The sequence below is a fragment of the Colius striatus genome, chromosome 15, assembly GCF_028858725.1.
Source record: "Colius striatus isolate bColStr4 chromosome 15, bColStr4.1.hap1, whole genome shotgun sequence".
NCBI classification, from domain to species: domain Eukaryota; kingdom Metazoa; phylum Chordata; class Aves; order Coliiformes; family Coliidae; genus Colius; species Colius striatus.
In genome coordinates, this window is record NC_084773.1 from 6,413,381 (window position 1) to 6,439,383 (window position 26,003).

The following is a 26,003-nucleotide window of genomic DNA, read 5'->3' on the forward strand; positions in this document are numbered from 1 at the left end:
GCTTCATAGAACATTTTGTAAACCTTAGGGGCTGTTTTCCGAACAACGAACAACCCCAAACAACGCGGTGCAAGGAGGTAACGTGTCAGAGGAGGTGCGCTCACAGAAGCGTCTGCCTGTGGAATCAAAGTGTAGTCTTCAGGGGTTTGACATACATTTTAATTCCAAAGTGATGTTGTGGTTTAGAATTTCGGTTGCTCCGTGTCTCTGAACCCATGCACATTGCCAGCATTGTGGCTTTAACAAAAGTTGCTTTCTGTCCTGCCAATACTGGGAAAAACTTTAACATTTGAAAGCCTTGTATTAGAAGTAATGTCCTGCCAAAGTCCAGAAGAGAAAGCAAACTATGCAATCAGAAGCCCGTGTTTTAAAATAACTGTAGACATGATGCCAAGATATGTTCGTGTGAATTGCTTGTGCTCCCAAGCAGCAGATTTGGAGCTGCAGATTTGGCTGGACAAATTACATGACAGATAACGTGGAAACTGGAAACTCCAGCTCGCTTGCTTCGCCACCTCCTGCCCAGGTTTACCAAGCTGAGAAACCAGCTTATTTGCATTACAAGTGAACTGATGTTTGAACCTTGTGCTGTTGCTGCTGGGTTTCAGCCGCGCTTTTACCGCAAATGAAAGCTTCCCTGCTTCCAGCGCTGGCGTGTCCACGCGTTGCCTCCTGCCCCTGCCTGCGACTGCGGAGATGGCGAAGGCACTTGAGCGGGGAGCAGCGAGGGGAGCACCTTTTACCTGGTCCTCTGTGCTTTAAGCGAGGCTGCAGTGTATACAGACTGTTCCTGAGAGCTGCGCTCCTAACCCATCCGCTAAAACCCGGCCTGCCGTGGGCTCCTCAAACGCCGCGGGCAGCCTGCTGCCCTTCTGTATGTAATTTCCCCTTCCTGTAAAGAAGCAGACCCTGCTAACCTTGACCAGGGAGAAAACCAACCGTCAGCCTTCAGCCGACTATTCAGTGTGACTGTTTACACAAGTGGGGTTTTTTCCCCCCTCCTTCTTTCTCCGACTTCTCTGCAAAGCTGTTCCTGTCCTCTGGATTGCATCCAGCTTGGCTCCGTGGCGCTGAGGTGCTGTGCCCAGTGCTGCCTCCGGCTGAAGGAGCCTCTCGAGTCTCACAGGAGCTGCTCCCCCGGGATGTCTGCCTCTCCTGCAGCAGCCCTATGGCGCTGCCGTGCTCAGCTACTGCCACTTCCACACCTTTCCATGCTGCTGCTTCCCATCCCATAAGTATGTTCCATTCTACTCTCCTTCATTTGAATTGTCTCTTCTTTTCTTGTTTAGTCAAACTCCTGTCCTTTCCAAGCGTTCAAAGCAAGTTCTCATGAGCTTCTCTTTTCCTGTGCTCAAGAAGCTGAGGGCAGACACGGATATTTTGCATGCTATAATCTCACATTCTGATGTAGAATACTCGGTACGTCTCACACCCTTTAACCAGCATTGTACCGGCCAGCAGGTGGAGTAGCACTTTCAGCTAACTCTAAGCATGCCTGCTATTTCTCTCCTTGATGTCACCTTTAGCTATGTTTGCAGTTCTCTCTCCCATGTTGCAAGAATCTGAGAAAAACTACATATGAAAAGGGGAATCTCCTTTTCTGGACGTTTCCAAACCTGCCTGGACACGTCCCTGTGCACACACACACAACCCTCCCCTGATGGAGGGGAACCTGCTTTAGCAGGGGGTTGGACTGGATCATTTCCAGGGGTCTCTTCCAACCCCCACCGTTCAGGGAGTCTATGATTCTATGATTTCTCTGCCTCCACCAGTGTCAGTGGGAGTTTCTCAGGATGCTACAGAAGCCCGAGGCAAAAAGGCAGGAGCCCCTGAGGTCAGCGTCTGGCCGGCGGTTCAGGCACGGCTGACAGGACATCTGCCACCTCCAGCGATGTGCCTGAGCCCCCTGAATTAAACAGGAAAGCTCTGCCTGAGGCTGCACCCAGCACTGCCTGTGCCTAAACTGCCAGGCAGGTAGGTCGAGATCTGCCCCCACAGTTTGACGGGAGCGAGGGATCACGGGACAGGTGGCACAGGCAGGTCAGTTGCTGCCAGCCACTCCTGCCTCAGGGGTGGAAACACATCATTGCTTTATTCTCTTCAATCCCATCGAAGTCGTTAACTCAGAATAAAAATTCAGAGGCATGTAAACTTCACCTTACTAGTTTCAACTTTCTGGTCTCTCCCTCTTCCCTGTTTCTCTCCCTGCTTCCCTCATTTTTCAGTAATTTACTGTCTTCTGCAGAAACTACTGTTTTCTTTCGTCACTTTGGTCTGATTTCAGCAGGCACAGGTCTCTAGCCACTGCGACACCCGCTCCCTACAAGAGCTTATTTTTCTCCTGCTGAAGATGTTGTTCCTGAAGAGGGCTTCCACTATCACCAACTTAAGAGTGAGTACATGTTCCCTCTATTTTTTTGCTGATTTCTCTGTTGCATTTTTCTTCATCTCTACCGTTGCTCTTTCAGTTTAGCCCATCACATCTTACACCAGCTCTGTTTTTCCCACTACACTCCTTTCCTTGTGTGTGTCTGCATTCTGGTTTCCCATCCTTGTGGATGGCCTTGTCCCCTTGTCATCTAACAGCAGGGCAATTTGCTGCTTTGCCACTGAGACCCCAAACTGCCTTGCTCCAGCTGATTCGATTAAAAGAAAACTCCAAGTAAAAAAATCTGATTACTTTTTGCTTCTGAACTAACAGCTTGCAACTTCTTCCACTACAAAATGAATAAATAAAGATATGGGTCATTGTTGCCCTTAAATATGTACATAAAGTCTGTTATGGGAGTGGAGGGAGGGACTGTAGTGGAAGATGGTACTGGCACTTCAGTAAAGGCTCTTCCACAAGAAAGATGCTGTCCAAAGCTACTATTAGTTAAACCTGGATGTTAAACCTGGATGTTGTTTGGAACTGTGATATATTTGGGCATTTAAAAGTGTGGTTCAAATTAAAATACTACAATGGAGAAGCCCTGGATGCTGCCTGTCATCTGGCAGGATGGCAGTGCAGCAGCCTCAGCCCTGCATGGGCGAGTGGCCAAAGGGTGTGCAGGGGCAGGGAATCACCCTGAGCTGTGTGCTGCTGTCAGCTGTCCTCTCTCCCTGCATTTCCAGCTGCATCCAGGCTCTGTGACAGCAGAATGAGAACACAGGGAGCTGCTGAACAGCAGAATGAAGCATTAAGTACGGATGCTTTTATTTCAGTCGCCTCTGACACTCAGGTATTGATTTAAAATTGGACAGAATTATGTTTTACAAAGTGAACTTTTAAGTCAGAATTTAAAAAGTAGTCCATTCATTCATTCAGTTCAGGGTATTTCAGAGGATAAGTGACACCTGTGCACACGAGCACAATAGCTGTTCAGCACTGAAGACCTGACCAAATATGCAGTAAAACTGTGGTAACCCATCCTATTTTGGCATTGCCAACCAGAGTAAGCCTATGCATTTTTAATAGTTCTTAAACACTGCAAAATGCCACTCTTCCAGAACAGTAACCTGTTCTGGAATTGGTGGAAGCTGTAGCTGTTTAAAACAGACTGGAAACAATATAGTCTGTATGGACACCATCTATCAGCCCAGCTCCGTTGTTATGAACGAACCAGCAAGGAACATCAACACCATTCTTGGGGTCTCTTCTGTAATCCTTCTGCCAGCCCCTGAAAGAGAAAACACCACCAGTGAGAGACTGAAGCAGAAACCACGCTTGCACAGTGTAATCATTCCTAAGGCTTTGCTCAGGGCTTTCTTTTTTACCTTGTTACTGTCAGTTCGTTGTTTTTAACAATCATTGTGGCATCTGGTTTCTTGGGATCAGACCCAGGATGAATTTCAAGTATGGTGAAGTCAATAGGGTGGAAAAACTGTCCTAAAAATAGAAGCCAAAATTACCATTTGGCCATGTTGTACATATTAGAATAGAAACAAAGCAAACAGAAACCCCAGAACGTTGACATTCCTGTGCTGTTTTCCATGTCCCCTCAGGGGTTTGGATGGATAAGCAAACACCAAGTTTCATGTAGGGTTGAACATATGCCTGTGGTATTCTTTTCTTTCTACAAGCCAGAATTCTATACATATCTGCATGGAAATTCCAACTTCTGTGTGCACAGTAAAATCAGCCTTTCCTACATCTCATTCAAGATATCCTCACTTTGTGTCTTGTCTCTTCAATATTTATGACCTACTCTCCAAACCTGTAGCTTTTGTGCATGTGTGTGTGTCAAATAATGCACATCTTGGTCTCCAAAACTTTTGGATGTGATTATGCTCAGAGCAAGGCTGACAGCTAAGGAATTTTCCCACTCTTGTCAGGCCTTAGTTTTGGCACACTTGTGCCCTGTCTGGGCTGGTACAGGATGCTGATGGTGTATCTGCAGTGAGCACAGATTTTAGGTTAGTTTGCCTCTGTACTTCACTAAGTCAAAGCTAACAGAGGAGGCTTGTCAGTGAACTCCTACACAGTGTACCCATCTCACATGGGCTTTTGCAATTTTCTTGCTACTTACAGTTCATACCACAGCAGAATAACTTCTGTAGAGACAAGTCATTTAGCCTGAGGACTAAAGCATTGTAACATTCTATCCTTCTGTTCTTTTCCTGTTTTGTTACAGTGTTTCTCATGATACCTGACTCTAACATTTACCACTGCTGACACCTTGGCTGGATCTCCTCAGGCTGCAAAGTGCATCCCAAGACTGAGAAGAGTAAGTTCACAGCAGTTCATTGTTTTCCACAATGAGTAAACTTACTGACCCAAAATGAATGTTTGCTGCCCTTACCTGATTTAGTTAGTGAAAATTGGAAGGCAAGGGGAAAATGGCTGCTATCTGTGTATTTTCCACCAGAGATCACACCACCAAACCCACTATGCTGGCACAGAACAGCATTCAGTGGGGTCAAAATTTTGATCCCTCAATTACCAACCTTGCCTTCTACTCAAATACATAATGTTAGCTAACATGAGGAAAACCTCAAACCATCCAAAGCATTCTGTGATTTGAACATCTGCTAGTAAATCAAGAGAGACCAAACCAAGAGACTGGAGGAATGGTGTAGGAGAGAGAAAAATGTAAAGTCTGTAAGTGAGATTTAGCAAGAAAGAGGTTTAAAGATACCAGTGAGGTCAATGGTTGATAGCTATTTCAGTAGCAGCAGAGGGACTGATGAAAAGCTAATGCATAACATCTGAGCCCAGGCTATTTTGTCAGAAATCTTAATACAGCAAATCAACATCATCTCAGTTTCCACCACTATCTCAGGTCAGAAGGGCTAAGTAAGATCCTGTCTACAAATGATGTAGCCTCATAAGGCAAAACAAGCAGAAAACACTACATGAAGTCATACCTAACAAGCCATGGGTCTGTGGAGACAGTTTGTCACTTTCCAGTGTATAGAGTCCCAGGAAGTCTTGGTGGAGAGGATGCTTCTTCCACACTTGGTGCAAAACAATAACAAAGGAGGCACCGCTGCCCATTTTGAGCACCAGGTTTTTTTCCTTATTAATTATCAAAGTTAAACTGAGGGAAAAAAAAAAACTTGACTCAGGACATTGTGCTTCCCAGAATTAACAGCAATAAGAAGTAACTTGAGGAGAAGAAGAAACACATTCAGCAAGCACACAGCTTTATGACTCACTCAGTGCTTTTTTAAGTAGAGGTTTTGCTGCAAGGCTGGCCCATGTGAATTTCTGTGTATTCACAGACAGTCCAAGTCTCATACAAAATCACACTGTAAAAGCTTACCCAGCCTTCAAACTGATCAGCAAGATGTTTCTACCAAAACTTGTCCTCTAGTAATGCAACCAGTCACAGATAGGCTACTGGTAAGTAGATACAGCACTTCCTGCTCAGTAATAAAACTGTCAGTGATAAAACCATCACTTCCTTGCCTGGGTGCCACGGGAAACCTTTTTGGTTTGTGTTTCAGAACAGATAACTCCTGGACTGTCAGCGTTAGTGCCAGAATAAAGATTTGCTTCTGGTTCTGTTAGTGATGTCAAGGAAGCTGCCATACAAAACAAAAAAAGAAGTGTGTTGTATGAGTAACTGCTTTGCTCTGGTGCTTTTTCTGCTGCAGTGCAGTGCTTTGAGAAGGGAGGAATTTTGTTTCCAAGTCCACAATGAAAATGTCAAGGAGGAGGAGATGGTGCCCATTCCTTCTCTAAACTTCATTTTGCACTGGTATAAATGATTCTGTAACAGATCAACCTCATGAAAAATATATCTGCTGTCAGGGAAAAATTCATTTATTCCATAAATAACACAACTCCTGTTTGTCAGAATGGAGATTGTTTACAGCGTGTGATTATGTCTTTGTCTGAAAGATGATACACTATATCTGAGGTTACTCCTTTCTACAAGGCATTAAGCACAATACCAAATCAAGTTTTACCTGAGGCATTGTGATAGAAAATCAGGGAAAATTCCTCATTTACTTCTTGTAAGCAAAGGAATTTATGAGTAGCCATTCATCAGTTACACAACAAAGTAGAAAGCAGAACCCAATGAGACTTGAATCAGCTTCTTTTGTATATGTAGACAACTAATCTGAAAAGTATATTATGTAGCAACACTAAAAAAAAAAGTGTAGGAAGTCATAGAGGAGCTGAAGACCCCCCTGTAAACCTTACCCTTCTTGTTGCAAGGTGACTGAGTCAAGCCAAGTGAAACCTGTTTTCTCATTGCCATTCTGAACTGTGATCTTCTCAGGAGTTACTGTCAGTTTTAAACCCAGGTGCTTATTTGCAATGCCAAGTTTTCCAAAATACGTGTTTTGGATCTTTGCATCGCTGTTTGCTCTCTTGTCACCAATGAGTTCTCCGTTGACTCTGATGCCTAATAGAAAAAGGAAAGACCAAGTATGGTTTTATGGACAGGACCTGATCGACTGATGCCAAGAAATGTCACGGAAGTTTAGCAACTCAAGGGAAAAAAGAACGAATTGAAAAATAGATGAGAATTACTTGTGCAGGTTTGTGCCAAAGCAGAATAAAGCTCTGGGTGCTGTTCTGTGCATTTCCACAAAGATAACAATCACTTTATTGAGAAAAGTTTAATATTGCCTAGAGCATGACGTTGTCTGTGATGGGCACAAATAGCCTGTGTGACATCAGTCTCTGTACAGGGGATTCTGTGAAATGGCAACCTAAGGATCTTTCATTGCTTGTACTATTTCTGACTGAGATAAATGATGTTTCTCAAGTCTCACAGTGGTTTTCAAGCAAAGTTTAAGAGTTAGGTTTGCTCTGAGAAATGAAAGCGCAGTCCTGGTAGTGGTACCCTATGACAGCTACAGGGAACTCTTACTGGCTTTGCTGGGAAAAAAAGGCTTATTCAGGTAAAAGAGAAATAGCCTTTAAGCATAAGACATTTTGTTATTTACTGTATTGTTTACTGTATTTAGAAAACAATGTCAAACTCACCTGTGACTGGGTCATTTATTAAATTCAACACAGCACCCGGGTTTTCATTGATGTTGAAACAAATGGCATCTTCCTTCTGTGGCACGGATATGATGAAATGTGGGTCCCCATCAACTGTAAGGCAGATCACTGGTGTTTGCACAGGGACACACAAGCTCAAAGCTCTGTATGAACATTTACTGTCGTGGTACTGGAACCACTACTGCTGGGGCTGGGCAAGACCCTGGAGATGAGGTCCTGAGGGACTCAGTTTAGTGATGGGCTTGGCAGTGTGAAGGTAGTAGTTGGAACCGATGATCTTAGAGGTCTTTTCCAAACAAATGATTCTATGATTCTGTGAAAATACTAGCCCCTTGGAGATAAAAAAGAGCTATTTTTGTAAAGAGAACTATCTAAAAGACTCACAAGAATTTAGTCTTAAATACCCTCCTCTTCTCCTTCAAAGCAGACAATAGTCAAACTACTCACCACTGGTATACCATGAGGGATGTGCTGTGTAGAGGTAAGATACTGGTGGAGCTGCAGAGAGTAAAGTTAAAAACATCTTAGAAAACCATCCAAATGGAATATTTACACACTATGCACAGTCCATGTAAGATGTCAGGGACTTAATATGCTAGGTAAATTGCTAAATCCATCCTTGTTTTTAAAGCATATAGTCTATGGAATGACAGTTTGTGCCCCTTTGGCTCAAGCAAAGCTTCAGTGTGGAGACAGATTTCACCTGTAGTCTAAATTGATTTGTGGGTTTCCACAAGGTCTAAGTAATGCATCTGTAGGACACCAATGTCTCAGACTTAAGAATTAAGCTGTCTATCAGTAAGGAAATGCAATATCATCCATTGAAAACTTTTGAGGTTTTGACATGAATGAATTTAAGTCTTTCCAATGAAGACCTCACACAACTAGTCAGAGAAACACTGAGAATACTCTCCAGAGCAAAAACTCCAATCTAACTCTCCCATTTCCAGGACTGCCCAACCAGCAATCTGAAGGGTCAGTTGCTGTTTCTCTCTCTTCTCTCTCATAAAATGATTTCTTTTTTCTCTAAGTAACAGAATATGTTAATTTAGCCAGAAATGCTGACACACAGTTCCTTGCTGTATGTCATTTCAAAGGAGATGTAATAAGTCCATTCTCTACTCATGGGAAGAAGCTTTCAGGAAAAAATGGTGCTTTGATGAACTGACATTTAATCCTTAAAAGCTATTTAGGTGAAACTTTTTCATCTGGTTTTGTTTAACCTTAAAAGTGTTTTTAGCAGTGAGCAGAATTTGGCAGCATTTGCTAAAATATAGCTGTAAACACAGAAAAAGCTGTTTCTCTCTCTCTGGTAATTTGAATTGTCTGAATCAATTTCAATCAAATTCAAGATGCTGCTTCATTCAGAAACTAGAAAACTAATGACTTACCCAGCATAACAGGTGTGACAGCCTGTGCTGTGAATGGAATAAAATGATACTTTAGAGGCTAGAAAGGATAAAAGCAATCTGTCCTACTTCCTTCCACCAAAACCAACTCCAAAACCTTCTAATTATATATCAATTTATAAATATTTAAAAAATAATAACTTAGTTGAAACAGTTCATTTAGTAGAGGGCTTTATGCTGAAGAGCAATCACAGCACCAGTGAAGGCATCTCTGTATGAGATGCTGCTACACACAGGTGTTTGGGAGTCAACTGCACCAGCCTTGGCAAGCAACAGTTGTACTGGGCCTGAATTTTATGATGGTAGTTTCTGCAGTTACCAGAGACAGGAGGAACCACACCGAATTGAAAAGTTTTTCTCTATTTATAACAGCCTTCATTTATTCAACAAGAATTTTATGAAAATGTTTTATGCTTGATCAAGTAGGTGGTGCAGGAAAAGCATCTCTGACAGTGAAAAATCTGAAGTAAATGTAATAGAAAATGTACATACCTTCAGCTGTTACCATGGGCAGGTAAAAAGCAGAGGGAAGAAAAAAGAGAAATTTGCAGATTAAACAGGAAAGATTCAGATCCTGTAAAAACACAGTCTAAAAAAAAAAGAAGTCAAACAATTTAACCAGACATCTTCAACATTTTACACTTTCATTTCTTCCCAATGATACAGCTCAGTAGTTGCAGATCAACCAGAAACACACTGAAAGTAAAAAGCTGTTATGTGAGGCAGCAAAACTGCCATTAATTATGCATATGACAAGAGCGCTATTAGTGATAGATTTCTTTTTATGCCATTTCCACATTGCAAAATACTCCTGATTGGTTTTCCTCTGGCAGTTTTCAAGGTATTTGGATCATTCTGTTAATACTGACTGGATAATTCTGTGAATCTGTGAATCTATTTTTTTCTTATACAGCAGACACGTTTGGACTATTTGCTCTATTACAGCTTTGTATTTTCTATATACAATGAAAGAGGCTCAGAAAGTGCCCTTTGTTCTGCCAGTACCTGGAAAGGAAAAGCAAAGAGCTGAAAAGGATTCTGAGTGGACACCACTTCTATCAGATGTTTGGGTAAGTTTTTCCATCTTACAGAGTTCAGCTGTAAACTCTGAAGTTGTTACACTGTATAGTGACTTGAATGTGGAATTAAACATAAAGTGGGTTTATGTCAGTATCTCATTATGAGAGTTGGACAGACCATTTGACTCGGGGATAGATGAGGATTGCCCCAATGACAGATTTAGAGGGGGGGAGGGTGGCTTTGGGGTTCACTGAGCCAAGAGCTTGCCTTACTTTCCTGAAAAGGGTCATTTGTTTCCTCACAGGTTAAACAAAGTGGCTAAACCGTATGAAAGCACATTGTTTTTCTGAGTCAGGCATTAATAATGAGCCAAAGTATCAGAAGAGTTGAGAAGAATTCTGCACTTCTTATATAGTTACTTCTCTTTCTCCAATATAATATCTGTGTTTTACAGATGTGCTCTCCATCTTTTGACAACCTGATATACCCTGCACAAGAAAGATCTCATGCAAGTTTTTCCCTTTCATGTAGAAAGATCTTATTACATCTACCCCTAAGTGGAAGTATACAGAAAAAGAAAGGAGAAAGTGATGTGAACTAAACAGAATATAGCTGGGTTCTTAGATTAAAAATGCTTCTTGGTTCTGGGTTTTTTTAATGTAATATTTTATATGTTTAGCTTAAAATACATTTCTTTTGAATTTACAGTATTTTGCCTGTATGATTTAGTAATGATGGATGGTTTGATGGAAATAACTTCACAATTAACAGTAATTTTGCATTAACTATACCTGAGTGAGGCTTGAAAAGCCGAGTTTTCAGATAGATCTTTAAAACTGTGCCCATGTGAAAGTCTTTCTTTAGGGGAACACCAAAGGAACACTTGGCTTCTGAAGTGAAATCAAACAGTGAAAATGTCTTTACCTTCAACAGGTTTATCAGCAATTCCATCTTGATTTTCATTGTCTTCTGGCTTCGTTACCACCATGGATGTCAGTGGTGTTACAAACTTGTATTTCAGTGAGAGATCCAGGGCTTCAGCTGTAAGATTCTCCTTTTCTTCTCCTGTAGCTGCAATGCTGAACACACAGGTAGAGACTCTTAGCATAGTGATTGCTAAATTACTCGTTGAACTCTGGAGTAAGTATTTTTTCTTCACTAAAGTGATTTCTCTGTAGCTAATTTATCAATAAGGACCTGCTTCTGCAGGGTGGTTGGACTAGATGATCTCTTAAGGTCCCTTCCAACTCCTACCATTCCAATTCTATGATTTGTTACAATCTAAGAGCACTTCTGATTCCACTAGCTATCCAAAAAAAAAAGGCAAAACTGTGCTTTCTATTTGCAATCACTTAAAAACAGTTTAATATGCAACCTAAAACAATAATACTGAGGCTGGGGAGGAGAAGAGGGTGGGGGACTTTCCTACTGCCCTTTTTCCCCATTGGCACCACAGTGTAATGTGAATTTCAGCTTCACCTCCTACAAGTTGCACCAGTCAGATGGCTTAAGGGGTTGATAGCTTTTCTTCTAGGTATAATTACCGCTTTTCCAGGAGCTGTTCAATGGTGAGATAAGCCCAGAGCCTTTCAATGTAGTCTCCAAAAATGTATTCTTGTTCTTGAAAAGCTTTAGCTGTTTCCTCAGCATCTTGTTGTGTGGTATACAACAGGGCATCATTGGCCTGTTAGGAATAAGGGAACATCTCTGTATCATAAGTAGCTGGGGATATCCAGAACCTCCCAAAATCCAGACCTTCACATCTGAGAATCTTATTACATTGGAAAACAGTCTGGTCCTGCACAGCACTTGCCCAGCAAACTGTCAGTGCTGTACCAGGATCTTTGTTTCGTTGTTTCTGTGAATGTTAGCAGTGTACATACACTATAGCACAGAATGCAGTTTCCAAATCCATGTGGCATTTTTGTTCATCAGAATTCGGCTCCTCAGGATTTAAAGAACTTTGATTACGAATCTGATTTCACACAGGATGATATTTAAGTAGATATGCTGGCTAAGTTACTAATAATACATTATTTGTATTTGAAATATACCCAATTTCATACATTTAATACCCCACAGTGCATGAGGAGTATCTGCAGTTCACAGTATTTATGATAACATGATCTATTATAGGCTTGTGTTGTGTTTGTTGAATATCAGGGGTGAATGTTTTTACAGAATCCAGACCTGGAAAGGTATTTAGATGACTTGGTTCATATTAGAAGTAGACTTCTATGTTAAAAGGGAGATATTCAAACTCATTATCTGTTAGCAAAGCTAATCCAGTGGCATTGCACAAAGTCGTTGCAGAGTGACCCTAGCATACCTGAGTTAGGCAAGTAACTTGCAGGTTTTCGTGCATTTATTTTCTCACAAATGCAGTAACACATCCCATCACTGAAGTAAAGAAATACCAGCAAATATTGTAAGTATTGCCAGCTTTGAATATTCAGACATTTTGCATACCTTACTTAAGTCAAAGGAATCCATACTTACACCTTCACCTCTCACATCTACAGTCAAACTGTTCTGGTTGTTGTCTATAAAGCGTCCAGCCACCACAATCTCAGACCCATCATAGTAATGCTTAAAACTGTTTCTAGTTAGGTCTGATATTTCATTTTCTGGGTAGTTTAACTGCACATCTGTGAGCATGGGATTTGAGACCTCATCATAGAACCCCTAGAGGATTAAAAAAACAAAACAAAGGGAAACACTTAACTATTGTTTCTTTAATTCACAGGTAGTACCTGTACCCAGAAACATTCTGCTGTTTCAGCTAAGAAAACTAAAAGTGTAGAAGAAATCTTTAAATATTCAGTTAAATCTCAGAGTATAAGGCCTAAATATCTACAAATAATGGAGATGAGACGGGATATGCAAACTCTTCAGTCTCATGCAGAGAGAAAAAATGTCTGAGAATAACATGCTGTGGATGATGAGTTTCATCAGTGTTGATCAAGAGGGATTCCCAAGCTTCCTCCTGTTTGATAGAAATAAGTTCCTGGATGTATTCCCTGCAGAGGCTAAAATGACAATATAAGCCAAAGGAGAGCAGTGTTTGATTTTGGCAGAGTTTGTCAATTTAAATTCTTTAATGAATTTTTGGAATGGCTTCCATTACAATGTGAGGGGTAAAAAAGGTCAATTCTCTACTGCCTATAGCTGTTCTCGGGCCTTATATGACTATCTGGCAAGATACATGTGTTTGCAGTAAGTTCCTAAAGAAGAATATCCACAGCTTTTATGCTCTGCCATCCTTCTCTTCCCTTCACAAGACATAAACTACACAATCTGTGAAGTATGGGAGATATAACAACAGCAGCAATTTTGCTGCACACTAAAGTGTCCTTCAGAACCATGACTACACCTAGTTTTGAACCTTCTTCTATAGCCCACAGCTTCTGCCTTTTACAGTCCTTCCACTTTCTGCTTATATAAAGGCAAAATTAAATGCAGTTAATATTCTGATCATAGCAGACTCTTTGAATGTTTGAGTACCAGATTATACTTTGAGATTTTGATTATTTCGAGAAAAAAATGACTGTATAATTATCTGAATTGATGTATCTCTCATCTAATTTAAGTGCTGATCACTGTACCTGAAGCTGTAAAGCTGCATCTGAGTCAGGATAAATCCGACGGGCCAACCCTTTGTTCTCCAGTGCCATCTTCTCCAAGAAGTTGTAGTCAACACCGTATCCAAAACCAAGATTGTATAAGGGAAATCTTCCTTCAATGGCTTTCTTTACATGTGTCTGAATGTCCTGAGTATCTGATACACCTGCATCAAGCCAGAAAAAGTTTGAGTTTTCTTCCTAAATAGCTAAAATCACCACAAGATGAAACATGACTAGTCATGTTGCGTATCTTAGGAAGCACTATTAAAAACTTGGTTTAGCAGTACAATGCTGGGATAGTAGCATTTAAGTCATGAAAACATCCAGAAGGCAAAGATGGAGGCCAATTTTAACTGCACTTTTTTTTTTGTTAGTTGTTTCACTCTATTATAACTCACCTACATTTGGTTGGCCATCTGTTAACATGATAATTATAGAAGCACTTCTCTTGGGCACCAAGTTTGCTTCATGAGCAGCATTCAGCATATCAATTCCCCTCATTATACCACCATGTAAATTTGTCACTGCAAGATAGACATAGAAATTTAGTTTCAACACAGACAGTCAAAATAAAAGCCCACTTTTGACTGGAATCTGATGAGGTCTCACTACGATATGAAAATGAAAGATTTGGGTTTACAAGCAGGGGAATAGATAGAAAAGTACATGGACTTTGGAAATATATAAGGAAAAATAGATGTCATGTTCTGAGTACATTTCAACTTTAGGATTGTCTCATAAGTAATTAAAAAAAAGAGTAGCATTGTGTTCTCACATGGAATTGACAGATCAACTTACACAACAACCTATTGGCAAGTCCACTAGAGCACTTACTGCCTTCAGTGTCAATGCCCCGAACAAACTTCCTTGCTTCATCCATATTCTCAGGAGTGGCCTTGATTAATGTCTCTTTCCAGATGTGTACATCACTACCAAACAGTATGAAATTGAAGAAGTCATCTTCTTTAATGTCATCTAAGATTTTAAGAAGTGCTTCTCTTGTCTATAAGACAAAGATTTAAATGTAAGGTTCAGCATTTAACAGAATAGGTGCTTATAGATTTGACATGATTCATCTCTCAGCATCTGAGCATTTTTAACTTGTACACAGTATGCCATGGGAAAATTCTGAGTTTGTTCTGTATTTGCCAGTCTCTGTGTCTACTTTGAAGTAACTCCACTGCAGTCAGCCAGCTGCAATGACATCTGGTAAATCTTTGTAGCTGGGAGGAAAATTGGGTCTCACATCATGGATTGTTGCTCACACTCAGGTAAGCTGGCGTGGCAAATTGAAAGTGATGGGAAATGGGTAGGTACTGATTGGTGGAGAAGCCTGTATGCAAGCAGGGGTGGATACTGTGGTGCAGCACCAAAACATGACAGTCCTGAGCACTGGCTTAAAGTGAGGAGTTCTATGTAATCCTCTGCCACTCCCCAGAGGAGACAGAATGAATAACATAGATAATGCACATAACACTGTATGCACATTTTAATTTGGAGCTGTCCAGTACACATGACAGAACTCTTTGGAAATGCTGATACCAAGAGATTTGAACTAATAACATAAGTACTGTAGCCTAAATGTATAGAACTTTGTTTTACAGGAATGCTTTAGACTAGTCCTTACAGTACTGAGCACTAGAGAGGTCACAGCATTAACCCACGTTGTGTAGCTGAAGTGACACATACATGCTTTAAGCCAGCTTGTCCCTGCCATCACAACAGAGGTTCTTCCATGGGGACTCTGTAGGAGTGTAATAACTTACCTGTTCTATTTCTCTGCCAGACATTGAGCCACTAATATCTATTATAAAAACAATGTTCTTGGGCAACTTTGGAAGATTTGTTGGTGCAAAGAAGTGTACAAAGTAGCCATTGACAATCTGAAAAATAAAATGGAAAAAAAAAGAGGAACCTCACCCTTTATAAAGATAAAATGGATAAAGAAGAAATTACTTTCATTTAATGTCTAGCCCCCAGGTGGACTAACAGGCTTTAACAGCCCTGACCAGTCCCACCTCTGCCCATGGGCACAGGCACTTAATTTAAGCACAAACCTACACCCTTAGTCCCTGCCTGAGCTACACTGTAAGCATACCTGTCCCTAACTGTGTCACAGTCCTGCTTGTTCCTGCCCACAGGCCCCCCTGATTTGGATTCAACCCTGCAGACTGACTTCTCACCTTGACCTCGGGCTGCCTCATTGCTGCAAACTTGCCTGATGAATGTGACTGCCATCTCTAGGTCTGCCTTGCTCAGGTGCTGTGGGGAGTGGGCTCATGGGTGCTGAAGCCCCTGTGCTGTCAGCTATATCACACCCAGCTCCCTGTCACTGAAGGAATAGCTGGCCCTCACTTCTCCCTGGCCTTTGCTATGCAAGCTAAGCTGTTCAACAGTTGAAAACTCCCAGCTGTCAGATTTACCTGTAAATTATCTGGAGTTGTTCTCTTCACATCATATCTTACAGTAAAATCCCCATCCAAGACAGACTGTGAGCAATTTGCACAGGTTCGCTGCTGATCAAGTGTTGGCTTGAAAGAGATATGGCCCTGAAAAGAAAAGCCTTCATTAGATTTGAACCTTAAAAGCTGAAAGTTTTCTACCAAACACAAAGGTGCATTTTCCTAAAACTAGTATACTTATATTCAGACATGAGAATAACTTCTTTGATCATGCTAGGTATTAGTTTGTATCCATAGGTATTTATACACTTACTGATGGATAACTGACATAGGCAGCCTGCTATGTAGAGCTTTCTTCATGTGTTTATATGCCCATTGTCTTCAGTTCATCCCTCTATTCCAAATGACATCTTTGATAAGGCTGTTGGGGAATCTATGTCTTAGAGAATTTACCACCTCCACACATGAGAAAACTACTTGTTACAGACTCAGTTCTTCTGTGAGAAATAGTCTTATTAGTTATCCAAGTTTCCAGCTACTGCTGTGGTTCAAGGCTTGCTAGTTTAGATACAATAGCATGCTCATAGCTACGTGGCTTCTGAACTGCATGGAGATGGCCTTCAACTTGCTAGCTTGGAATCCAGAGCCCATTTGCCCAGGCAGGCTTTTACTGCATTTTTTCCCCCCTCACTTCCACTGCTAGCACTGATATTACTATTTCAGCATTATAACCAGCATAAATAAATGCAGTACTCACTGTACCTTTTTCTCTGAAAAAGTTTTTTCAATGATGTTTTGTAGCTCATTGGTGATGAATGTTCCTTCTGCTTCCAGATCAGTGATACCTTGTGGCTCAAAGATGTTTACTTCAATCTGAAATATTACATTAAAATTGGCACTGATTACCTCACAATATATCAACTTAGCCACTTACAGCAGGCAGCTACAGGTGTGAAAGAGGGATTTTCATAAAAGCAAAATAAATTCACTTTTGTCATTCATAATGGCAGTCCAAATCTGGACACACCATGAACCAAACGGGCCTTTTTATTCACAGAAGTTAAAAACAAAGCTAGAAACAAATAAATAAACCCCCCTTAATAGAAATACAACTTGTTTCAAAGCTATCTATTGGAAATTTGTAAAATGCCAATAAATACTGGAATCCTTCAAAAATATAACCCAGCCATTAGCTGTGAGTTATGCCCAACTTTGACCTATATTTCAGTATGTCTTCTAGCATAGTGTGTTTAAAATAATGCTGCATACAGTCCTAGCTGCTGAGCTTTGTCATTCTTTTTACACAGCATTTTCTGGGTGTACAAAGGAGGAAAACTTTGCTTCAGAGCTGGGTTTTAGCAAGGCAGATAGGAGTGATCAAGGACAAGTTTTGACACACATGGTGTTCTAAAATGTGGTGTATGTATCACTGTAATAGTAGAATGGAGGGATTGGAAGGGACCTTCAGAGATCATCCAGTCCAACCGCCCTGCAGAAGCAGGGTCACCTAGATCTGGTCACACAGGAACATGTCCAGGTGGGTCTTGAAGACCTCCAAGGAAGGAGCCTCCACGCCCTCCCTGGGCAGCCTGTGCCAGGGCTCCCTCACCTCACAGTGAAATATTTTTTTCTTATGTTTAAGTGGAACTTTTTGTGTTCCAGCTTCATCCCATCACCCCTTGTCCTGTTGCTAGCTGCTATAGAAAAAAAAGGATGTCCCAACCTCCTGACACCCACCCTTTTGATATTTATAAATGTTAAGATCTCCCCTCAGTCTCCTCTTCTCCAGACTAAACAGCCCCAGTTCCTGCAGCCTTTCCTCATATGAAAGATGCTCCAGTCCCCTGATCATCTTGGTGGCCCTGTGCTGGACTCTCTCCAGAAGTTCTCTGTCCCTCTTGAGCTGAGAAGCCCAGAACTGGAGCCCAGTACTGGACACAGTGATGTAAGATAATGCTGTATCATGGTGATGTGAGAAAGGGGTAGTTTCCAGACATCATTTCTTTTGGAGGCTTTGTGGCTGAGCCAATTTGTCAGGCTTTTTATTAAAACCTGCACTAAAGCATACTAGTGTGGGCTTCCCCCCTGATTTATTAGGATTGTTATCATGGGCCTTTAGCTCACCTGTGAACCAATGGGAATGCCCACAGTACTCCACTTTCAACAGATGTACAGGGTTTCATCATCTCTTAAGTTACACTCCAAATTGATACAGTTTTGCCATTTACCTCAAAATCTTTGACAAGTTGCTTTGGTTTTACTTTGAAGAACATCTCATATTTTCCAAACTGTCTCTTGAGCAGTTCCTCATATGTAAGTTCAAAAGTGACTTTACTGGCTGCTTCAATGTTGACTGAGACAGTGAATTTTTCTGTTTTTCTTCCTGAAGCTCTGTATGGAAGTGGGTAAGAAACAAAAAATATCTTTATTCTCTTTCACTGTTTGGGTTGGTGGAGTATGATTTTCAAAAAGGAGTAAAACAAAGATGGGAATTCTGTTCTATTGCTAAAATCACACTCCAAGTGTAGAATTTATTCAAGTTTCTCAGTCAACAGTTCAGACAAGCTCTGAGAAAGCTGCACAAACAGTCTTTCCAAAATTGCACATACTGCCTGTGTAGTCAAAAGTTGTATTTCCTTTTTATAATTTATAATTTTATAATTAGTAACTCTAACAATAATTACAGAATCACAGAATGGTAGGGCTGGAAGGGGCCTTTAGAGATCATCCAGTCCAACCGCCCCCCTAAAGCAGGTTCACCTAGATCAGGTCACACAGGAATACATACTGGTGGCTCTTGAAAATCTCCAGAGAAGGAGACTCCACCCCCTCCCTGGGCAGCCTGGGCCAAGGCTCCCTCACCTCAACAGTAGTTTTTTCTTATGTTTAAATGGAACTTTTTGTTCTTTGGTCCCACAAAAAAACCCCTCAAACAACAACTTCAGATCCATGCCAAAACAAATTTCTAGTCCCACCATTTGCTATGAGATGATGGTGTGGAGGCCACACAAGACACGATTCTTACTTGACAAGACCAGCAGTCTGTCCCTTGGAAACAGCCTTCTCATATTGCTTTTTTGCAGCTTCTTTTTCCTTGATAGTTCCAGGATAAGTGACACCATCAATTGTCCTGCAGATGAAGAAGTCCTAGTTTAGTTGAATGGTTTGCACTGATCTGTGAGAAGTTGCTACAGGCAATTCTCTGTTTATTGATTGTTCTGCAAAAAAGTGCTCTTGGGAACGGGATATTGCCAAGATCTGAGCACTTTCAGTGAAGTCTTCTCAGTGAATTTAGCTGGAATGAAGAGCTCTGTGCTGAGTATCTTCAGAGAATCGAAACCAGTTTTAACTTTGAAATTTAATTAGATCCAAACTGGGCTGACAGCAACACTGCTTGCACCTGCCACACTTCTACCCTTCAGCAGCTTCATCATCTCATCTAATAGCAAGCCAGCTCTCTGGGTGTGACTCAGCTGTCCAAATGTAGCTGTCTGCAGCTGAACACATCATCTTTAGACTCCTTACACCATTAAACAGGCATTTCTCATAGGGGTTTCATCTTTTCCTACTACAAAAGTTCTAGCATGCATTAAGACTAGCTGTGCCCTAAAAGCCACTGTTTCTTTTCACTGAAAATAGAAGAGGCATAGTGTGATTAGCAGAGATGGACGTGTTTAAACTGGATTAAACCTATAATTATGTGAGAATTACGTGTTATTGCAACTAAAGGTATAAATGTGAAGGAATAATTATCTCTATTTCTTTCTTTTCATTCACATATTCTTTTTTAAATGGAGAAATAAATTAAGCTATAATGCCATCAGGGAAATTAAGTAATAGAACTCTCTGGTTTGATAACCAGAGGGTAAGAAAGTGGTATTTCTAAAGAGGTGAATGGATCTCCAGAGAAGATCTCCCATTCTCTAAGGTCCATAATGATAAATAGAAAGAACTGAAAATTCGTCATCTTTTCTAGAGATGTACCAATGCTTGCCTTTCTCTAAGTATCTTGCACATGAAGTTAATAGTACCAGAAAAATACCCAGGAGGCATTTAGAAATCTATTGAATAACAAAGTAAAAACAAACATTTGGGTTCAGTTTCTCCCAGCTTAATTTGCACAGATTTTTAGTCTATTTTAACAGTATTGTAAAGATTACCCACATGCTGAAGTTGGTAATGAAGGCTGTCTTAGGGAGCTCAACATCAAAGAAGACTTCTTTGTGCACGTTTCCACGATTGACCGCTCGACTGGTGATGACATTGTGGGCAAATCGAGAAGTTACTTTGCTATCAATTTTCATGCTATAGATTTCTATCCCATTGACAACCTGTAGATTGAAAAATAATAATAAAGAGCTAGCTGTTACCCTGATGTCTGTGTTGATCAGGCATAATCATAGTTCTGAAAAAAAAATCATGGCAGGACATTCTATCTCTCCAAAGCAAAACAGGAAAGACTTCATCATACAACTGGAGCACAGCTGTGTTTGCTTGGGTGTCCTATGCCATTGTCATCGTGGTACTAGTGCACGAGTTATAACTATAGCCTCTGGGAGAAAATATTATTCCCACAGCAAAGATACTGCCATTATAAGAAATTTCTTTTCCCCCTGTTGAGAGTGTGACTTTTGCTTATGTTTAGTCAAAGAGCACAACACCTTACTACTGCTTCACTCTATTAGTGACTGTGATAATCAGCTGAGTGGATGAGTCCTAGAGCAGGGATGTGAATCTTGTTTTAAAACAGACCTAAACAATTCCAGATGGCTTCAACTTCCATTTTATGTTATTCTCAACTTCCTCCCAATTGAGGCTCATTCTTCTTTAAGCAATGAAATGGATAGGGCAATACCTATTTTCTTTGAATGTTCTGTTGTAAGGTTGCTGTATATGAAAGCATTGGTAACAAGAGATGTGACTCCTTAGGCAACCCCACATCAACGAGGTCTGCTTCTTGCTGCAGAACCAGCAGTGGGAAGAACCTCAGAGTTTTTATGGCAGGCCTAATCTCTAGCTGCTTGATTTAAAAAGTCCTGAAACAAACAAAGCATTTAAGCATTGCTGGAGTCCAGGTGCAAAGTGGAATCAGCTTCAGAGATGAGGTCTTTTGCACTCCAACCAACACAGAATGGATGTCTGTTAGATACAGAGGTGATTTCAAACAACTTTGCTATTTATTCAAATACAATGACGTTCAAAGTCATTTGTTCATTCTTTTTCCTTGCCCAGGAGTCTCTCAGAGCCTAGAAAGGAACTGTCTAATTAGTCATACTGCTTAAACCAAGCATCTCTGAGCAACTCCCCTTGTTACACACACTCAGAAATAGCCATTTGCTCAGACTGGACTCACAGAGACGTGTGAACATAGTAAGAATATTCTTGTCACTGTAAGTCCTTCTCAGTAGCCAAGACAAAACCAACCCTTACTCACCAAGTCATTATCAGCATTTCGTTTCTGTAAGAGAAAAGCAGAGGAAAAAATCATGAGTAAGGTAGGAAAGCTGCATTTAGAAATAAAGCACTTAGCACCTATGCAGCTGTTTTCTGCTTCCAAGTCAAACTTTGTCCAGGGGAAGGAAGGCTTGATAAAGGTCCTCATTAGTAAACTGAAGCAAATTTAATGGAAGAACAAGGAAGGCATCTGAGGCAAGTATAATGATTTTGTTTATAGCATTTCCAGGTTTGGTTTCCATTTGATGTCAGTACACTTTAAATATTGTGGGTTTGAAAGAATAAGTTAAACTTCAAATGTTGCTGAGTGTGTTTTTAGCTCAAATGACACAAGAAGTTGTTACTCTGTTTCAGCTGAAATCAACAATAGATGGCCTGAGAGATGAGGGGAAAGTGAGAGGAAAGGGGCTGAATGCTCAGTGCCATTTATATTTAAATGTTGTTGAGACTAAAGAATACACTAAAATCTCCTTAATATGACTTCTCTGCTATACATTGGCTGTGTGTGTTGTGACATTGAAGTAAAAACAGGATATCTTGTCCTGAGGATGACATCTGGTTTTGGAGAGAAGTCCTGTTTCTGGGTCCTGCGGTATATATTCTGCCTTTTCAGACTAATTCTCCTTTGGAAGAAAAAAGACTTGGTATCAAGCACAAAAGAAGATTTGTGCATTATCTTCTAGTCACACACTGATCCAAACTATTAGGCAGACTCATCCTTACACACCTTCAGACTTACTCCTAAATGTTTCCTGGTTCACTCCAACAGCCTCTCATTCTAACAAGGATAGGTAAGCTGGTAATTCAGCTGGCTGACAGAGAGGAGAGGTGATCACTACAAAAGACTGCACAGAGGGGGAAAACAGCCTGTTAGAACATTGGTTTTGGTGTATTTGCTCCCAGAGTAGGTGCAAATATCAGAGCTCTACAAAAATATCATGTACTCTCTTCTAAAAGAGAGAACAGGCTTCAAACACACTCACTGAATCACGTTAAAATAACAGCTTGTGTAACTCAGTTCCCGTAAGCTCAGCTGCAAACACCTTATCTCTTTTGGCTCCAAGAGCCTCTTGGGTCACATTTTGTGCAAGCATGTTTACCTGCTCCACCAAATAAGGGCTAAAGACACAAAAAAGTATCAAGTCAGATACATATTTCAGGTTAGCTTTGGCAGTTAAGAGTTTCACAGGTTGGAAAATGAGACACAGAGGGTTATTTTTTTGTTGATTCTGGTGGGTTTTTTTCAAGATACTATTAAATCTATGGTAATGCAAGGTTTAGGGGAGGAGGCTTCTCAAGTTCTGTAAGAGTCTGGCCAAAAAAATCTGTCTCTTTCTCTAGGTTCCTCTTTCAAACTGTTTTTGCCATATGGGCAATTTTTGTATGTACATCTCTCTTGTTTCACAAGCCTAGGTGGGCTTTTTAAATGCCGGGGTAAAGCATGCACCAATACAACTCCATCCTTTCCAAACCTGAAGTTACTTTTCTCTATCTGTAGTGTTATCACAGTCAATCATTTCCCCTTACAAAACATGAACTGAGGTAAGGATGCTGGGAAAAGAAAAGCTAGAAGTTACTGAAACATCAGTTTATTTGGTGCAAACTTTTCCTTAAAGGGGAATTACCAAGCAGGTTATGAATAAAAAACCCTACAGAAACATGTTCTTTAGTTACAAATCCTACAATTCTGACTACTACCTCCAAAATCTGTTTGATTCTGCAGATAATTTGAGGGGTACTCTGTCATTCTCATGTAAAAAGAAAATACAGGAAAATTTCTCAGTGAAAGGTATTTGTCACTTTGTACTTGGGCTGATCTTCATTGGAGATACTCAAAACCAGCCAGGCATGGGTCTGAGCTACCTGTTCTAGCTGACCCTAATTTTGCACAGGGGAGTGGATTAGCTGACTCTGTAATGCTGTGATTTTTTTTCATTCTTAATGATTCACTCAGGTGTAGCTAAAGACCTCCCTAACATGAAGGTCATTTTAAGCTACGTGGACAGAAAGTGGTAAGTGTTCCATTAAAAAATATGTTATGCAATTCTAGACCCAACAGAGATTTTCATATCCTCTACCTTGTGTAATTAGTTACTTGATGAAATGTTTCTGAGTTCCACGTATTTGCACCAATTATGAGACCTTTTTTTCAGTTGCATAACAGTAACAAATCCTGCTTTTGTTTAATACTGTTTTGTGGCAACAGCAAAGAATGTAAGTGAAAAAATAATCCTGAGAGAGGAAGAGCAGAGGAAAAAAAGAAATCCCAAGAAAACAGAGTTGGAAAGAGAGCTCTCATTACAGTACTTGCTGAAAGAAGCCCTGATTTTACAGCTTGGGAAACTAGAACACAGCGTGTCTAAAAGATTCAGCAAAGACTGTACGATTAACTTGAAGTGACTTCTGGGAACTCACAACAATGAATGAGGTATTTGCATATATAAGTACTACAAAGGAAAAATAAGGAATGAAAATTATTTCCAAATCTACAGCAACATTAAAGATCTCACCATCCCAAGCAATGGTAATTGGTTATCACAGAGAAGAGACCATAATGCAGCTAAGCTATGAAAACTAACCTTCCTTGTGAGCTATGTGGGAGTCTCATTGCTGCTGAAATGAGAGAGCCATCCAAGGAAGGCTCTATCATCGCTGTCTGTGCTTTCAAGACTTTGAATATGTACATCTGTGGGTAGTTTTTAGCTAGAAAAAAACCTGTCAAACCCTTAGTAACTGTATGCATATGAACAAGGAAGGGGTACAAACACACAAAGGGATCTTTGATTCGGATTTTAGTTCAATTTTCAGCAGAAGTGAGTCTGTCCATTGTGTTTACCTGACTGTGGCTTTAAAAGCAGCTTTGGCAGCTTGAAGGTCATCAACCACACAGACTTCCAGACAAGCTTCATCCCTCCTCACTGGCATACTACTTACTTAAAGGAGCTAAGACAGGGATGGGGACTGAGACTTTTACACTACAGAGCAATCTCCTCCATCTCAAATGAATTAGATTTGCATAAAGTATATAACAAAATAGAATAAAATTACTTTTCTGTAGTGTTCTGCAAGTACAGATGGACCATTGCATTTGGCCATTTTCCATTTAGAAGGGTTTATAATTTTAAGACATGGAAAAAGAGGTAGGATGGTGATGGAAAGAAAAAAGGTACATTATCTCTGGACTACATAACAGTTAAATAATAAGAATACATAGCACCTCCAATTTGCAGCAACAAATCTCAAGCTGTTTTTTTCAAGTTAGATATATTAGCCTGTTGAGGTGAGTAGTGACTGGCAACTTAACTGAAGAAAATGAACATCAGGAAGTACTGTCTCACTCAGAGATCCAGTCAGAAACAGAACAGCCTCTTTGAGGAACAGAGATTTATTTCATGTCATGCTAACATGCAAATCTTTTGAGGAAAATCCTACTGTATCATTTGGATAGGGGACATATTTACCTGGATGGCAAGTTATGTCTCTGTTTTCTGCCTCTTGGAGGTATCTTTTCACTGATATTTTTCACTGCATTACAGATGTTAGGGTCAGTTCCCTGGCAGCACCGACTGTTTTACACATTTAAATATAAAACTGCCAAAATATGTTATTATTCTGTGGTGATGCCAAGGAAAATAGAGCAAAATGAAGCTTTCAGAAAGAGAGAGAGCTTCTTCAGAACTGATCCACAACTCAGGCTGATTAGAGGTAAACTAGTCTGGGTCCCAGAATACAAAGAGAGCCGAGAATACGAAGTTGCTGGTGGCAGCACTGTATGAACTCTGGTAAATGGTAGGAAGTGGATCTATGAAAAATGGAAGTCTCATATATAGTTAATTACTTACCTTGATGTTTCTGACATGTGTTACCAAAAAGTCTGATGATGCAAAGGCTGGAATTAATAATAAAATACAAAGCAATAGATGGTTTTCCATTTTGGAGGAAAAAAAAGGTGAGGTTCCAGTTTGAACGATGCTTATAAACATATAACACTTTGTTTACTGAGTGTTAATAAATAACCCAGTGTGAAAAGTGGGATTAAACATTAGGCATTTGGGAAAAATCAAATACTGAATTTTGATTTAGCACAATCTGCAGAATCTTATTGCAGAATTTACAGACTATTTTAGCAATGTCTCTTCTAGGTAGTATCTCCAAGCAGAAATTGGGAGTTGGACTAGCTGATCTCTAAAGGTCCCTTCCAATCCCTACCATTCTATGATTCCATGACATTCAACAGCTGTTTCTGTACAGACAACTGAGACTGATCTCTCTTCCAGACTCACCTCTTTCCAAAAAAACCCACCATCTCTCCGAGATCTTCTAAAAGTTGTCCCTGGATCAGATTTATTGCTGCAGTAAGAGCTTGCAGTTTCCTAAACCCATTTCTGTTCCTCTTCCAAAATTACCTTTTGTGATCTTGCCTATCACTCAGGTACACAATTTAGGTGACATTATTTTCCATGTGTTCTGACTAGTCCAGAGACTTTGTATTACAGGCCTTCCCATTCATCTTCACGGCTGAAAGCCGGGTCCAAGCTCTCAGGGTCTTGCATCTTGTGCAATCAATACCCATTCAGTCTGCTGCTGCTGTGTGATTTTTCTTATTTATTATCTTTACAGTGTTAATTCTCTCTTAATCTTTTTAACCCGT

General features: G+C 40.4%; 1 protein-coding gene across 2 annotated transcripts; it reads right to left on the reverse strand.

Annotated features, from left to right (window-relative positions):
- Positions 1 to 3,529: 3,529 nt before the first annotated feature.
- On the reverse strand, positions 3,530 to 25,284 carry LOC104554545 (inter-alpha-trypsin inhibitor heavy chain H3). 2 transcript variants are annotated; one of them, XM_062008099.1, is made up of 22 exons: positions 25,195 to 25,284; positions 21,333 to 21,356; positions 20,063 to 20,229; positions 18,924 to 19,028; positions 18,127 to 18,289; positions 16,661 to 16,771; positions 15,920 to 16,045; positions 15,263 to 15,379; positions 14,331 to 14,499; positions 13,895 to 14,020; positions 13,479 to 13,660; positions 12,373 to 12,558; positions 11,418 to 11,557; positions 10,798 to 10,952; positions 9,346 to 9,351; positions 8,836 to 8,862; positions 7,892 to 7,942; positions 7,424 to 7,537; positions 6,632 to 6,836; positions 5,347 to 5,519; positions 3,757 to 3,868; positions 3,530 to 3,659 (listed from the first exon to the last, which is right to left on the reverse strand). In XM_062008099.1, the coding sequence occupies exons 1-22, from the start codon at positions 25,282 to 25,284 to the stop codon at positions 3,530 to 3,532; spliced, it is 2,679 nt and encodes an 892-aa protein (XP_061864083.1). The 2 variants fall into 2 exon arrangements, with proteins under 2 accessions (XP_061864083.1, XP_061864084.1); XM_062008100.1 differs by lacking the exon at positions 9,346 to 9,351 and having other exon boundaries at positions 7,892 to 7,967; positions 8,855 to 8,862.
- Positions 25,285 to 26,003: the final 719 nt, after the last annotated feature.